Source organism: Drosophila melanogaster, chromosome X (assembly GCF_000001215.4).
Source record: "Drosophila melanogaster chromosome X".
NCBI classification, from domain to species: Eukaryota; Metazoa; Arthropoda; class Insecta; order Diptera; family Drosophilidae; genus Drosophila; species Drosophila melanogaster.
This window is the reverse complement of record NC_004354.4, coordinates 12,696,036-12,712,500: the sequence shown is the minus strand read 5'-3', so window position 1 is coordinate 12,712,500 and position 16,465 is coordinate 12,696,036. Positions and strand designations below refer to the sequence as shown.

Genomic DNA, 16,465 nt, shown 5'->3' with positions numbered 1-16,465 from the left:
GATGCGCCTATCATAATGAAAATGGACTTATCGAGGATATGGTGGCAGTTCATCAACAGCGTAAGGCCCTCAACATGTGGACCGCCGGCGAGAAGGAGACCTTTAAGGAGAAGTATTTGCAGCATCCGAAAAACTTTGGAGCCATTGCGGCTAGTTTGGATCGCAAATCGCCACAGGATTGCGTTCGCTACTACTACCTCAGCAAGAAGACCGAGAATTACAAGCAGCTGCTTCGAAAATCCCGCCAACGGACGCGCAGTTCGCGTAATCCAGCCAAGGCTCAGGCCGCACAGCCGCAGTGCATTATCGATTCGATGACCACTGGCGTTATGACGCGATTGCAGCGCGAACAGCAACAAAAGTCCGGCGGTCGTTCATCCGCCGTTGCTGAGCGTGAGCGTGCGGAACGTGCCGCCGAGCGTGAGCGTGTGGCAGAGAAAGCGGCAGCTGATGCTGCCAAAGCGGCTGAAAGTGCCGCCGAAAAGGCAAGCGCCGCCACTAAGGCTGTCGAAGCAACGGCTGCCGGTGAAAAGGTGGCCAAAGCGGCTGCAGCAGCGGCGGCGGCAGCAGCAACTACCGCCACAACCGCAACAACAACCACATCATCATCAACATCATCATCATCATCATCAGCATCATCAGCATCAACAGCATCATCATCGACGGCAAGTCCAGCGACATTGGCAGGAATAGCCGCAGATAAAACGGATGCCGGCAAAACGGCTAGCGCCAGCGATAAGAATGCAGCAACAGCTGGTGGACCAACGGCAACGGGAACTCCGACAGCAGCAACTACACCTGCAACAGCAACAGCACCACCAGAGATCTCAGCGGGCGGCGAGGCCAAGAGCAAAAATGCCGAGGAGGAGGCAGCTGCCACAGCCGGAGCAGCAACGGTGGCCACTGCCGGTACACCGGCAACCGGAGCAAGTGCGGCCAGTGCTGGCGAGGCGACAACGGCAACGGGCGCCACGGCGACAGCTGCCGCCAAGGGTGTTGGCAAACCGGAAACAGCGACTGAGCCAGCGGGAACGGCTGCTAAGGGAGCTGACTCTCGGCCAGATGCCAACGATCCGCTGGCCAAAACTGCTTCGAAGGCTATCAATGCCGAGGGCTATAATGGTGCGTGTAATGGTGGGTGTAATGCTTTCGGTATATGGATAATCCTCAGATGTAGACAATCTATGGGGAATCCATTACAGAGCATTCCATTCCCCTTTTTTTTTTTTTTTTTGATGACATTCGAATGGATACTTACTAAAATAAAATTTCTTCTTCTATATTCTAGCTATCGGTGGCAACAGCAGCAGCAGCAGCAGCAATGCAACGGGCGCCTCTGCTCCAGTGCAGGGCGTTACCTTGAATGGCTTTAAGCCTGGCTATCAAACCGTGGTCATGGCCAATGTAAAGGCATCCACGGGTGGCGATGATTCTGGTGCGAACGCTGGTGGAGCAGCACCCGGATCGTTAGCAGCAACGAATGCATCGATTGCGACGAGTGGCGATAAAATCGTCAAGACAACGCCATCATCCAGGGCGCCAAATTCTACATCTTCAACGGCGGCGAATGAGAGTAGTAGTGGTGCCGGAGTGAATACCTATGGCCACACCGCAACAACGGCGGGCAATTATCTTGGACAGAAGCTGAAGGCTGCCCAAGTTGAGGGTTTGGGAGCTGGCAATGAATTGCATTCGGATGTTAGGTGAGCGATTGTGAAGTTCACATAATCCAAATGATTGCTATAAACTAACTATTGCCATCTCTTTCGTTTCGGGTGCAGTGAATCCAAGAGGAAACGATTCGAACTGAATTCCGGTGAGGCAGGTGGAAATGCAACGTCAGCTATGACCAATAGCAGCACCAGTGGCAGCATGAACATCAGCAATAGTCACGGATTGAAGGCCAATGCCAAGGATGGATCGATGATGGCCAAAACATCGATGGCATCCACATCGTCGGCATCGGTTGTTGTCACATCTACGCCATCGGCATCCTCATCGTCATTGTCATCCGCGTCGTCCATGCTGTTGATAAGTGCCGCATCCGTAATGTCCACGGCAGCGGGTGCAACGTCCTCGTCCACGGCGACAACAACGGCCACAGCTTCGGCGATCTCGTTGCCGCTATTGGCGGATGGCAGTGGCAACTCGATGGTCAATGCAAACGAGATTCTCGCCCTCGATGGCAAAGGTAAGTGTGACGAAATAAACAATTTATTTATTTATCCAAAACATTTTGGCAATGTTTCAACTATCAAGAGATATATTTGATTTATTTGAAGAGTTTCTTGAAAACATGATTATACATCAAATTTCCAGCTAAGAACAGGTTGTAATTCTTTGAACTATTGAAAGCTTGAAAGCTTAAAAGCACCGACAAAAGCTTCGAAGAACTTTGATCCTGTGCGCAAGCTTTTATTTTTTTTGGAAATGGTTCATTGTTTTGCTAGGAAATTTAAGCGCTTTTCGCCTTTCAAAGTTTACAAAAGAAGCTTGCACAGAATGTCCTGCGATGTGAAAAAGCTCACTGTTAACCTGTTGAAGCTTTTCATTTTTTTCTTGTTTATTTTTTTTTCTTTCGACTTTACATTGGTATGTTAATATCCTTGGCGCAGTAAACTCCACCTCGCCAACCCATGGAGCACATGAAAAATGCATTTCCCGCCATTGACAACTGCAATGTGCTGCAGCCGCCGTCTCTTTTGTGCCGTTTAATCAAACTATTCCAACGACTTTATCAACATCAACTCCTCAATCCAATCAGAACTGGCTATGTCTATGTCCGTTTCCTGGGGGATTCTGCGATTCTGTTTGCCCTTGCCTGCCTGCCTGCTGCTCCGCCAGCGTTTTCGATTAATATTTCATCAAAAAAGAAGATATATATATATATGTATGTATATATACGAACAAAAAGACACTGAGCCTCAAGTCAAGTTGGTCGGAGTCCAGGGCCAAAAAGAGTTGACACGGGATGGGAGCAACGAGGTGGGTATAAAGGAGTAGCTCAATTGGTGGCTACGCTGGTTTTCTGGTTTTCCCGCGAGTGTCTCGCTGCCAGCGCTCATTTTCCTCATTTTCTGCGGTGCTCAGATCAACGCTTTTTTCGACCGCTTGCGGTTTTTGTTTGCACCACCGCCCAACGCCCAGCACCACCCACTGAACCAAAAACAAACCACCACCCACCACCCACTGCCACCCACGTAGCATCATCGTCTTTGCTTCGCTCGGCCTTGTTGGCTGTCATCTCCCTGGCGAGTTAATTAAACTCAATTAAATTAAAGTCTTTTTTGTAAACGTCTTTTTTTTTTTTTTTTTATTATGCAAGTGATTTAATTTAATTATTAAATTGCGGCAAGAATTGTTTACCTTTGAATTCCCCTTGCCATTTCGCATTTCAATCTTCGTTTCAAAGGGTGCAAGAAGTGGAGCATAATGATGATGATGATGAGCTGCTGGAATGTGGATGCGATTCGAGGCTATATGCTATATGCTATATGAAAATCGGTTCGATTTGAAAGCATTCCAATGCATTAATTCTAATTTCAAACATTTTGCAGAACTTGCATTTGATTTATGCACAGATTTCTTATTTTTTTTTTTTTTTAAGGAGATTTTTATTCTTCATTATTTTTGTATCAAATTCAAAACTTGACGCTTTTCCACTTTCACTTGTGCACTTGTATTTACGTATTTTCCTAGATTTAACCCATTATGTTTCACCATTATGCTCGCAATGCTGATTGTTTTTAAGTACATTTTATTAATTCAATTGCATTTCTAGAGCGACAAAAAAAAAAAAAACACACACATTCTGTGTGTGTGTGTGTGTGAGATGTGTGTGTGATAGGTGTAGATAAATTCGTAAATTTCGTTGCTTTGATTTTGCCAGTGCCAATTGCCATATTTGTTGTTGCATGTACTCTATTTACTTTAGGATTGTTGTTGTTGTTGCTGCTGATCGTCGCGTTTCGCGTGGTTGCTGCTGCTGCCGCTGCTGCCGCTGCTGCTGCTGCTGTTGTTGTTGCTGCTGTTGTTGCTGCTGCTGTTGTTGCTCGTATTGCTAGTGGCCGTCGCCTCGATCTCATCCGCATGGCACATTTTTCGATGCTTGTGCACAAAATAGTAGCTGGGAAACTTGCTGCCACACGTCTTGCAGGGATAATATTGCACATTCATGTCCAGCGGTCGAACCTCACGTCGCAGCAAGGCTGTTGTTGCTGCAACAGCTGTTGCACCATTACCAGTTGCAATCGAACCGCTCGAATTGTTTGCACCACTCTGACCCACCGATGATGGATTGTCCATTTCGATAGTGTTGGCCATTGAAGCGGCAGATTCCATCAGCAGTTTCTTATCGTTGGTGGTCAAAGTCAATGGGTTCAAATGTCGCTTGGCATGCTTTTGATAGCAATATTGTGATTTAAATGTATGCTTACAATAGACGCATACGTAGAGCTCCTGATTTCCAGCGGATGATGCGGTTGCTGATCCCGATCCCGTTCCCGTTCCCGTTGCCTGTGACTTTCTATTGCTGCCAGCATGCGTTGATGATGTTGACATGGCTGACGATGCAGCGGTGGCTCCTGTTGCATGCTGCTTACCAATCGTTGCTGGTATGGCATCGCCACTATTCTCGCTCTCCTCCTGCTGCTGATGACTCAATTGCCGCTGCTGGCTACTGATGGCTCTGGCCATTTGCTGGTGAAACGATAAGCTAACACTCTGTTGGCTGCGATGTTGTTCGCTGATCGTTGAGTTTGAACTGCCGCCAGCTGGAGCAGTGGCAGGACCAGCTAACGCATTCGATTCCATGGCCTCTGGCTTGTGACCGTAGGCTGTGTTGAGAATCCTTCGAAAACGAACCGGTCCATCGCAACTGGCCACATCGATGATGAATTTCGAGGATGTTATCGATGGTGTGGCGGCTGCTGTCAAATCCAATTGAGCAGCCGGCACAGGAGCCTTGGCCACCTGCAGGCCACTGGATTTTCGCGATCGGGATGCGGAGGATTTTGTTCTGTTACCCTTGGAATTTGACTCTCTTCTAGAGTTTTGACCTTTGGACTGACCAAGACTTTGAGCTTGCGACTTGGTCGTAGTGGCTGATATTATGGTGGCAACAGACACGGGTATGGGTGTTGGTGGCTTCACATCCAAACGTTCGATATTCATGCTGCCGGCACTGCTGGCGGCCAGAGAACTTACCACCGAAACATTACAGTCCATATCCACATCCGGTTCGAGTTCTTCGGCTTCGTTATCCGTCACCGTATTGCTATCGATAAATACCTCCACATCCTCCTCATCCACTTCGTTGTCCAGCATGGCTATGGGCTGTTCCATGTGCTCCATATGCTGCGTGTTGGTGCCAAATGAACTTAGAATTGAAGCCGAAGCAACTGGAGCGATGCCAGTTGTTGGTTGATGAGCCGTTGGTTGTGCCGAAGGTGCAACACTTGGCGGCGCTTGTGGCAGGGGGAGAAAGCCAAAATTCGGCATGGTTGCCTTGCTCGGTATCGGCCGGATGATCTTGGCGGGTATGCTGGGCACTGGACAAAGCTGGGCGGCGGGATTACCGTTCAAATAGCCCTCCGTTTGAGCGCGCGCCAAAAATGAGCTAGAAAATAAATATACATATTTTAAATAGTTTTAACTCTTGATCAATGGAATAATTATATATATTAAATTCGTTATGCCCATGGATATTGCAAGCTATTTCGCATATTATTCATTGGATTGAACCCACACCCACCGGCAGATTTCCAGTGCCCGTGGCATGTGCAGCACATGGGTGGCCAGCAGTACGGCAAAGATATTGTCGACGTTCAGATCGAGATAACCGGTATACATATAGGTTAGTAGCGGTGCAAATTGATCGGCTGTCACATTACTGAGATATAGCAATAGTTCGCCCGATGCCGTCGTGACCGCTGATGATGATGATGATGCTGCTGATGATGATGATGATGGATTGCAACTGGCAGCTGTTGCACCCGTTATCGATATCGATGCGGATGCGGATACGGAGGCGGCGGTGCCGGCGGCAGTCTCATCCAAACGAATGGCGGAACGCAGGTAACCACTGTGCATGCCCAGCACCAGGGAGTGCGCCACGAAACGCACATTGCTGGGTGCCGGACCCACCTCTAGAATAACATCCGGTGGCGAGCTCATCACCAAAGCGGTGGCACTGACTCCGCTCGGTGTCACATTGCCGGCACCAACGATACCGGCTGCATTGGAGCGAATTATCGGCGTGCTGCTGCTGCTGCTGCTGCTGCCAGTCAGCCAATTGGTGAACATTGCTTTGCTGCACGTGCACAATCAAAAAAAAAAAAAAAAAAGCAGAAAAACAACAAAAAAAAAGAAATGCAAACAAACAAGCTGAATTTTGTGGCGAGATTTTCGTGGCAAGGACGACGAGGAACGACGAACGAAAGGAGCAGGAGCACCAACGCGTCGCGCGTCCAAAGTGAAATCGTTTGCAGAACTGATGGCCGACGGCCGTGCGTCTCCGGTATTTATACTTCCCGGCAAGCCAGAACAGCAGCAACATGCCGCATGCTCATCGTCCTTCGTCCTTCGTCCTTCGTCCTTCGTCCTTCGGCCCAGGAATTCGCTGCCATTCGTTTTCACTCGTTGGCCGCATCGACACATTTTGGGAATTGAACTCGAAAAATGCATTGCATATGGTTTTTGTGGAAATAATAAACCATTAATAGATGCAAATTAGTGTGCTATATTTAAATTTTATTTGTTAAACATGTGATTTTATTGTGAGTTCTTTTGCAGTTTGCAATTTATATTATAATCTCCAAATGAATGCACGGCAAAGATATGATCATAATTCAATTTATTTGTTCATGCAACATTAACAAATTTTATATAATTTTTTTATTATTATATAATTATTATTATATAATTAATATTTTATTTATATAATTATAGTTTAAGAACTGGTATAATATAATTCTTTAGCTGCTGCTTGTTAGGTAACTTACCAACACTGGCCGGAAGCTGAGATGTTTTTGGTTACTTACTAATTGATTTGATTTGTTGCCTTTTGTAAATGAACAAATCTTTGAAAGAAGCATAGCGTTCTTTCTTAGCTGTTGGATTGCCTAGATTTTTTTTTTGGGTTGCAGGAGATTCGACTTCGCGGTTCTTTTGAGTGCTTTTGCCTTCCACTCTTTTGCATTTGTCATTTGGGCGCTTAACAACTCTTTACCGTTTTCTTGTGCGTGTGTGTGTGTGTTACCAACCGAAAATGTTGCCCCAATCGACTTAATTGATTTGTGGGCATAACCAACACATATTTACACTCAGTTCGTATCTGTGTGTGTGTGTGTGTGTGCGTTCTCATGTTGATTTACTGCTTACATATGCGAGTGTGTGCTTTTGCCTTATCTGCTTTTAACTATGTGTGTGTGTGTGTGTGTATTGTGGTCTTGCACTTCGAATTCTCAAACAGCTATTAGCGCTTACCCTAGAAATACCCTGTACTTCAACAAAGTTACTTCGTGCCACTAATTCTGCTTATTATTGCCGAATTTTTGGTTTTCGATTTTTTACTTTCAGTTCAATTGATTTTTCGAATCAAACTGCGCTATTTTTTTTTTTTTTGTAGTGCAGTTTAGGATTCAATTGCAGCATTGTATTAATTAGCAATTGAGGTATTTTATTAGCCCAAACCCAATTCATGGTTTATTTCTTCTTATAGAGTATTGATGGATTTGTGCCATTTTTGTATTATTTTTCTAAGATTTCCATCAGCATACACACATGGTTCTTTTCATTTTTCCCTTTTCCGAATTCATTTTTTTTTTTTTTTTTTGTTGGTGTGGTGTGGCTTATTTGGTCATTTGGTTGGCTTTTAATTACCGTTACTGCTGATCGGTTTATTTGAGCAACCGCACACACACACACACACACACACACAAGCCATTTCGAATGTCCTTTTTTGGTGCCGCCGGAAACGAAACGTAGGCGAAGGAGAAAGGAGACACTGCTGCTGATACCAAACATCGAACTGATTTCGGTTGGCCGATATGGCAATTGGTCAGTTTGTTGGCATTTTATTGTATTATTATTATTATATGCCAGCCATGTTGTCCACATATCGATGGGCTAATTTAATTAAGTCGCTTTTTGTAAGGACCTCACGCGCGCACTCGCTGTCTGTCTTGTTCGATTCGATTTAACTTCAATCAAGCGTTAACAATTTTAATTAAATTATTTCCAAATGTAATTATAAATGTGCGTCATGCATAAATTGTGTTATTAATTTATTTACCCAACCACCCGACCCCGCCAACAAGAACAACAGCAACAACAATTGCAATTACACCAAAAGTGTGGCGCGCGAGTCCTGCGAGGCTGCAAGGATATCTGCAGGAGTCAGACGCTGGCCGAGGCCAACTTTTTGAATAAATAATCACAACGTAGGCAAAAAATGAATTTCATAAATTGGCATCGGCGGCAACAAATGTACGACATACAAGATAAAAAAAAAAAAAACGAAAAATACAAAAAAATCGAGCAGAAAAACGGCGGCAAATTGTTAAATGTTAAAAAAGTGGAAAATTGAAAATTCAGAAGCGAATCGCTCTTTTCTGACTTCGTCAATCTGACATGTTTTTAATCGTTACATTAATCCGCTGTCCTGCAACAATTTGCTTTTATATACATATATATTTATGTTCTTTTTCTTTGGTTTTTTTTTTTGTGGCAATTAATCTGCTCAAAATTTCATTTTATTGTATGACATTCGATTTTAGTATTTCCATAACTTGATTTTGCTATTTGTAGTGCATTTAAACAATGAGTAAATTTGTAGCTGCATAGAACTAGAGAAACAAAACTCAGCTAATCAGTGAGTTAGTTTGTTTATTAACTTTTGTACAGAGTTATTGAAATTAAAGCATTGAAATTATATCACAATTCAATTCAATTCAATTTTCAATTCAATTAATGAATCGTTGTTAAAGAAGCGAACAGATTTCTGTAGTTCCACCTACATTGCGTATGTGTCACTTTTACCCGCTCGCTCTTTTTTGCTGTGTGCGTGCGTGTGTGTGTGTTCGGTGTGTGTGTGTGTGTGTGTGTGTAGGCTACACTTTGTGCTGATCTTTGCAGTAAGTTGGCAAATTGCCTGACAACCGGAAAACCAAATCGAAGCAGCAGCATCCTCGCACTCACACTCACACACACACCATCCTGCACACCTGTCAACTGGCTTACACACTCACACACAGACACACACACACACACGCGCGTATATATGCAGCTTTGTCCATGTTGACAAGCAACTTCTGTTCCGCTCGCCATCTTCCCTTTCGCTCTGCTGCAGCTTATCCCAGTTGGATTTTATTGTTTGCATACACTCTACTCGCTCACACACACACACACACACACATGGTGCAGGAGTTATCCTGGACACACACACACACACACATACCTTTATGCCCCGCTTGTGAGGAGAGGGAGTGAGTCAAAAGGGACAAACCTTTTATGACAATTAAAACATAATTGACGGTCAACATTAATAAACCAAACGCACACCGAAAAACGACGGCAGGAAAAAAGATACAGCAGCAGCAGCAGCAGGCGAAGCAAAGAGCAGAAGGCAGCAGACAGGACATGCAGGATATGCGTGCACTTTAAAAAAATGTTAACAATATTTCACAAGTAATTGATTTCAATGCTGCTAATATTTAACTTGCAGCATTTGCAGTTGTCACGTTACTCTTCTTTCTATTTCTGTTTGTCTTAAGGATCTATTTGTTTTAAGGATCTATTTGTTTTAAGGATCTATTTGTTTTAAGGATTATTGAAGAAAAAGGAGTTTTGGTAAACTTTTTTATGTTTTTAAGTGTTTTATGAGTATAACTTGGCCAAAAAGCTTATGATAGAAATATAAGATTTATATCTCAATTTTTTTCGGTTTTCAAAAAATAATATATGGCATTCCATATTTGGCCAAATATTTCCATTGTAATGGAAAACAAAAAATGTAATATATTTCGAGAATCTTGAGAACATTCTGTGTTTCCTCTCTTTAGTTTTAAATAGAATGCATATTTTTTCGCTGTGCAGGCTTGAGGGGAAAGAGACGGCGAGTGAACAATCTGCGTTTTTCTGTTGTGTGGTGTATATTTACTCCATGCAGCAACAATAACAACAACAATAACAACAACAACAACGAATACAACAACGATGAATACAACAACAACCGGCAACAAGATTGCAATTGAACTTTCGGCAAAAGGGTGCGATGAAACCGAATAACGCACTAATCCCCCAGCCAGAAACCCCGAGAGTATGAACATCCACGCCCCCCCCCCCCCACTCTCTCTCTCTCCCCTTCACATAGAAATCAACACACAGCCATTTTGTGTTAGTTAAAAATTCTTTTTGTGTGTTAAACAACAAGCCGAAAACACGAAAAAATAGGAAGGTGGCCAAAAGAAGCCAAAGCCAAGCCTCCAAAAACACAGAAAAAAACGCGCGCCAAAAACTAAATTTGAAAGCATTGTTAAAAGGAAAGGCGGGGGGGGGGGGGGAGTGGAGTGTTACAGTTGGCAACGAGACAATCGTGCTTTCGTTAAATAATTCCCATTTTAAGTGAAATACGAAAATACGTATTAATTGATTAACTGCGCTGGCACAAATACTAAGAGAAATTAACTTAGAAATATTATTTATAAACCATATGATATATAATAATTCTCATTTTACGCTATGCATCACTATTCTTGTGACCGCGACTGTGCGAGATATGTTTGTGTGCTATCATCTATCCTCTTTGGCCAATTAAATTGGGTGACACGCCGTTATTGTTGTTGTTTATTAATTTGTTCATTGCATTTTAAGTGATCGCTCTCCCTGTTGCTGCTCTTTGCTCCACTGTGCATTATGCTGATGGAAAGTAAACGAAGTAAGAAGTGGCTGTTCGTTTGCAAATTCGATGTTTTGCGCCATTTTCTTCACCCGCTGGCTGGGCTGTCAAAAAGCGGCCAAAAGTATGCAACACGCTGCAGCGCGGCTTAAATGTCGCAAATGTCCCAGGGGCGCCACACCAAAAAGGGGAGGGGGGTGGCGGGCGTGGGTGTTGGTGGGCGTGGTGTAGCTGGGCGCCTGCAGCAAAAGTCACTTGGCAAAAAGACTGGCCGCCGTTTATGAAATTTTGAACAAAATTGAAATTACGCTAATTGTTTGGACTCTGCTGCCCACTTACGTGCTACACCCCTGCCATTTGCAAAAAGGGGGGGGGGAAGGTGGGGGGTTTGCATTTTTCGGGTCGCATGGGTTTGGGGGGGAGGGGGGAAGGGTGTGTGTGTGTGTGTGTGGATTGGTTGTGCCTGGCGAAAGCAAAAACAATTAGCGAATTTGATGAGCAAATCCTCGTTACACGCGTTACAGCGACGTTGCAAAGGGGAAGGGGGGGGGGGGGTTACAACGATTGGTGGCGGGGTTGCAGGGTTTTGTGTAGCACCCCCCCCCCCCCCCTGTTGGTGCAGCTAATTAATAGACTTTTGTGTCTGTGTGTGTGTCTCAGGCTTGCGGCTCCTCTACTCTGTGCGCTTCATTTTTGTTTGTCCAGCGCATTAGCCGCCAATTCGCTTTCGTATCCACATCCGCATCCGCATCCGCATCTGCCGCCACCCTCTACGCCCCCCACATCCGCAACCAATTTGTTTGCCTGGCAGTTTGTCAGTTTTGCGGCTCTCGCTGCGAGTGTGTTTGCTAATTAGTAAATCATAATTACTCACTCGCATTTCGCAATTCGTAAGCTCTACGGCAGTACGATGCGTCCAACCAATTTATAGGCACTCCGCATTTTCGAATCCAATCCATCTGTCCCAATATCCAATCCACCCAAAACCCCACTCCCCCTTCCCCCGCACGCCGCTGAAATCCATCCAATTCAGCCGCCATTATTCGCCATTCCGTTGGCCAGGACGAGAGTTTTTCGATTCGCTCCAAATGTGTCAACCTCGCTGCAGGACACTTGGAGAAAAGTCGCTACCAATGGGATAATTTAGTGTGAAATTCCTTTTTAAAATGGTTGGTAACTTTAATCAATTCGATTTATGCTACTTGTTACCAAAAAAAAAAAAAACATACCGATAAATAAGTGTGATATGTATACCGACAAGTATCGATTATATCGATAACTTTGTAATTGATTTGATTGGAAATAAGTATTTAGATTGCTATGCATTCGGCACTTGATTTTCTCTCAATGTCGCGGTAAACGCGTCTTTCTAATTGCCCCGCATGAAATGCATAAAGGGAACAGAACACAGGTGTGCAATAGGCAAATGGATGGGATAATGGGGGTCTAAACTCTGTGCTGCTTTGATTGTTGTTATCCCCAAAAGAGATTAAAAGAGCAGGGGGAAATATTAACGAGCCATTTCTCAGCGTTGCTTGTTGGATTAGCGTTGTCAAAAACTGAAGAGCTTAAGCCATTTCCTTTTTTTTTTGTAGCCGGGGGGCTTATCATTTTCGTGTTATTTTGCAACCAACGTGGCAGTAAGTGCCATCAAATTTTGTAAGTGGAAGTCACTTACAACTTATTTGGTAAATATTACACGCAAATGAAACTAAATGATAGTCAAAAGACAATCAAAGGGCATAAAAAAAAGGAACTGTTGCTTGGTTTTTGGGCGCTGACAAACTAATTACCAACTTCAACTTAAATGTAAACTGCCAAAAACCGAAAAAGGCCCCAAAAAATAATCCAACCGAAAGCCATAGAGTCAACACACACACACACGCAGAGAGGGTGTGAGAGAGGGAGAGGGAGAGGAGCAAGTAAGTAACGGAACAGCATCTGCTAATAATGTGTATGTGTGTGTGTGTGGCTTCTTCGTCTACTGCGCTCTCTTTCACTCGATGTAGCGCGCTCTCTTTACGGCTGAGACTTTTGCTTACATATGTAATTAAATTGCTCAATTAAAATTGCACACCCTTTTGATTATCGCTTGCACACTCCATCTCTGTTCCTCTCTCTCTCTTTCTGTGTGTTCTCTCGCTCACGCTCTCTATCTCTTTCTCGTTCTCTGTGTCTGTTATTAATCAGAGAAAATCGTTGTCCAAAAAGCAAGGGTTTACATGCAAAGAAAATTTCTTGCATCGAATTTTGGCATTACAAAATCATGTGAAATAATTTTTTAGATTTGCATCAGCAAAATCATAGAAATGATTAGCACTCCAAAATGCCTAACAACAAGTTTTGAGTTTTTTAAATTCATAGTTTCGAATGTTTCATAGTTTCGGATATTTTCCAGTGTATTCATACACACACACACACACACATGTGCGCTTTTAGGACTCCAGTGAAATGACGGCCACAATTGCCCGGAATAAAATATGCTTTCCTTTTATTTTCTTTTTTTTGTTGTTATTTCAATTTTCTTTTGTGTTGGGCTGCCACTGATGCTGCCACTGTTGCTGTTGCCGCTTTTTCCCCACCTTGCCCGCCTTTCCGCCTCTCCGCCTCTCCGCTTTTCCGTTCTCGCATCGCTCCTCGTTTACCGCTATGCTTCGCTTCTCTTGAGCCAGCGCCGCCTTTGCCGTTAAATCAACACCATTTCGTAAATTAAAAGTGCCAAGCAAAGCGGTTTGCAGCTCCTGCCGCCGAGCGACGTTCATATTAACTTTATTTACAATTATACCAAGCTCACTATTAGCTGCAATGAAATATATAGAATGTTATACATTGAAAAGAAGGAGTACAAATAGATGCAGCTTGTTGCTTGCATTAGAACAGGTCTGGAAAAAACTACCGAAAATACCAAAAATACCGGATATCCTTTAAAAGTGACAGCGAAAATGAATAAACTATCTTCCAGCTGTCAATGGGAATTAGTAAATTTAGCTTATAACATTTGTATTTTACACTTTCATTAATAAGCAAAGTTTATAAAAATACTAAAAATTTCCTAAGCAAAGCTTATAAAAATACTAAACAAAAAAAAGGAGGCAAAGTAAATTTACCAAAGAAGTCGCATCTATAAGTTTATGTCGCGCTGTACTGTGCGTTTTCCCTGCTCTGTTTCACTTCCCCTAAATTGCCATTCTCTTTGCATATGTGCATACCAAAACGCCTCCATTCCGCCCACTTTCCGCCCACTTTCACCCACTGAACGCGCTGCTCTTTGATGTTTGCACAAGTTGGCAACTCGACTCGACTCGATTCGACTTCTTCTGCTTACGCAAGTTGTGCGGCTGCCGCTGACTGCTGCTTCATCTTCTTCGTGCCTCGTGCTTCTTGCGCTCTGCCAACAACAAATTCCCCATGGTGCTAATTAGCGGCGGTGTCCTTCGTCCTTCGTCCTTCGCTCGTCCTCCGCCAACGTTTTGCTTGCTCTTGTGCTCCGAAACGCGTATATATTTTTTAATTGGCCACTTTTGGCATTGCCATTGTTGGTTGGTCTTCACTGTGGTTACAGCTGTCGTTATCTCCAAATGATTGATTGTTGTTATGTCAAATTTGATTGGATTTGTGTTTCCGGTTTGCAACAAAAAAAAAAAAAAAAAAAAAAAAGGATGTATATTTAAATACAACAATTGCAAGCTATAAAAATGTATTTGTTAAAAGTCACTTTTGGATATTTGAATAAAGATTTTTTAATAACTAACACACAGCTCGAATTTTCAAAAATAGTTTTCAAAATGAAGAGATTATCTCAAAACCACAAAGAAACGGGCCTGACTTGAATTTGATTTTTGACAGTTGGAAATTTGTCGGCCCTGTATTATCGTTTTGCCAACCCTCACACCGCCCACCACGCCCACTTTTGCTCCCCCCCCCCCCCCCCTACCACCGCTTCGTTCTCTTCATCAATTGTTGTTTTCAATTGTCTAATTGAAAGTTAAATACATTTTTGGTAACTTGTGCAGAAATTTTGTGCTGTTGCAGCAGAGTCCTCAGTCCGTTGGGACTTGCAAAACGGGTGCAAAAGAGATAGTGCGATGGCGTGGAAACGAGATGGAACTATAATGTAATGGAAGAGTTTTGGGTTAATTTCTGTTTGCTCATATTTGTTGGCTGGCCAAAACTATTTGGACAAAATGGTCGAAATTTAATTGCACAATTAATGCAGTTGATATAGGAGTAAATGAGTTGGTGCGAAAAAGTTGGTAATATTAGAGGTATTTTTTCGTAGTCTTTAAAGCAGCGAGATAACAAGCTCAGCAAAGAAGATACATAATGCTAATTGGGAAGGACCTCACTAGGTCAGCATCCCACACACACACACGCACACACACACACACTCAGTTAGGAGAGACATTAGGCCTACACACACGCATTTAACCGCCCCGCCCAGCGCCCATTCTACGCCCTCCCCCCCTGCATTTTCATAGACCTTCTCAATATTTACTCTTTGTACTTGCAAAAGAAATTGTACTAATGGAATTATTTCATTTTGGAGAGCAGTGCGAGCGGGACAGAGCGAGTGGTGGGGAAGGAGCGAGATGGAGGGGTGTGCGTTGCGTCTCGTTTTGTTTTGTTTGTCGTTGTGATTTACTTTTGGTTTTCGTATTTTACCACCCCCCCCCCCCTCCACTCCACTCCACTCACTCCTCACTTCGCAATGGTTCTGATATTTTTTTATATTTCTTCTTTGCTGTGCAAATAACTCGCAATGTTCCACGTTTCATCTGCTGCTCTATCTCCATCTCTCTCTCTCTCTCTCTCTGCTCAGTGTCTTCTGTCTTCTGTTTTCTCTGTCTCCAAAGTCGCGACTGCACAAATCAAAGTAGAAGCGAAAGGAGCGCTGCGATACACACGAAGAAAATGTGTTTATATTGGAAAAATTCGAAGAAAAATCATAAACTTAAAATATATGTCTCTTTCTTATAAGCTATAAAATTAAAATTCTTTTATAAAAATTATAAAAATAGCAATTGAAATGCACTCGTGCAATTTTCTCTGTGTACGAAAGAAACCAGGGAAAGCGCAAACCTCAAGCCCAATGCCAACTTCCGCTCTCTTCACCCACTATTCTCCACAACCCCCCCTTCATCTCCTTCCACTTCCTGGCGTTGAAACTTTTTTGTTTTCCTTTGGGGCGGTTCAAATAATTTTTTGACTGATTGAATTATTAATAAAATTGATCGAAATGCAAAGAGAGCCGCGCCGCCGACGACAACGAACGCTGCTGGTCAGCAAACAAAAAATAATACAAAAAAGCAAGGAAATAAGAATATATATATATAGATATATATAAAAAGCATAGCTGAGCGGAAATTCATATCACAGTTTTCGATTTTTCATCTTTGCTTTTCTTATTTGTTGTTATTATTTGATTGAATTACTTTAAAGGCAAGTGCAGTGGGGAATTTTGTTCAGTCGGCTTGTCGCCCACATAAGTATGCTACAATAAATGCCATATTGTATATGTGTATATATGTGTTATATATGTGTTATGTGTGTGTTATGTGTGTGTGTGTG

The 16,465-nt window shown here is 43.2% G+C and overlaps 2 protein-coding genes across 5 annotated transcripts in view; one reads left to right on the top strand and one right to left on the bottom strand.

Moving 5' to 3' along the window:
- Nucleotides 1–16,465, top strand: part of Smr (Smrter) — a 58,416-nt gene that overhangs the window by 30,118 nt on the left and 11,833 nt on the right. For all 4 annotated transcript variants that reach the window (NM_167334.2, NM_001272562.1, NM_080536.4 and 1 more), the window contains 3 exon segments: nucleotides 1–1,122; nucleotides 1,289–1,703; nucleotides 1,782–2,191. The exon segment at nucleotides 1–1,122 is cut by the window's left edge and continues 814 nt beyond it. In NM_167334.2, coding sequence (NP_727634.2) covers nucleotides 1–1,122; nucleotides 1,289–1,703; nucleotides 1,782–2,191 — 1,947 coding nt within the window.
- Nucleotides 3,660–6,647, bottom strand: CG15725 (uncharacterized protein). Its single transcript, NM_132595.3, has 2 exons — nucleotides 5,753–6,647; nucleotides 3,660–5,617 (listed from the first exon to the last, which is right to left on the bottom strand). The coding sequence occupies exons 1-2, from the start codon at nucleotides 6,301–6,303 to the stop codon at nucleotides 3,931–3,933; spliced, it is 2,238 nt and encodes a 745-aa protein (NP_572823.1). The 5' UTR covers nucleotides 6,304–6,647; the 3' UTR covers nucleotides 3,660–3,930.

Bases quoted from the DNA above. Each gene is read 5' to 3' on its own strand.
- CG15725 (NM_132595.3), bottom strand. From the start codon at position 6,303: ATGTTCACCAATTGGCTGACTGGCAGCAGCAGCAGCAGCAGCAGCACG. The intron at 5,618-5,752 runs GTGGGTGTGGGT...TTTATTTTCTAG, and splicing joins CGGGCACTGGAAATCTGCCG to CTCATTTTTGGCGCGCGCTC.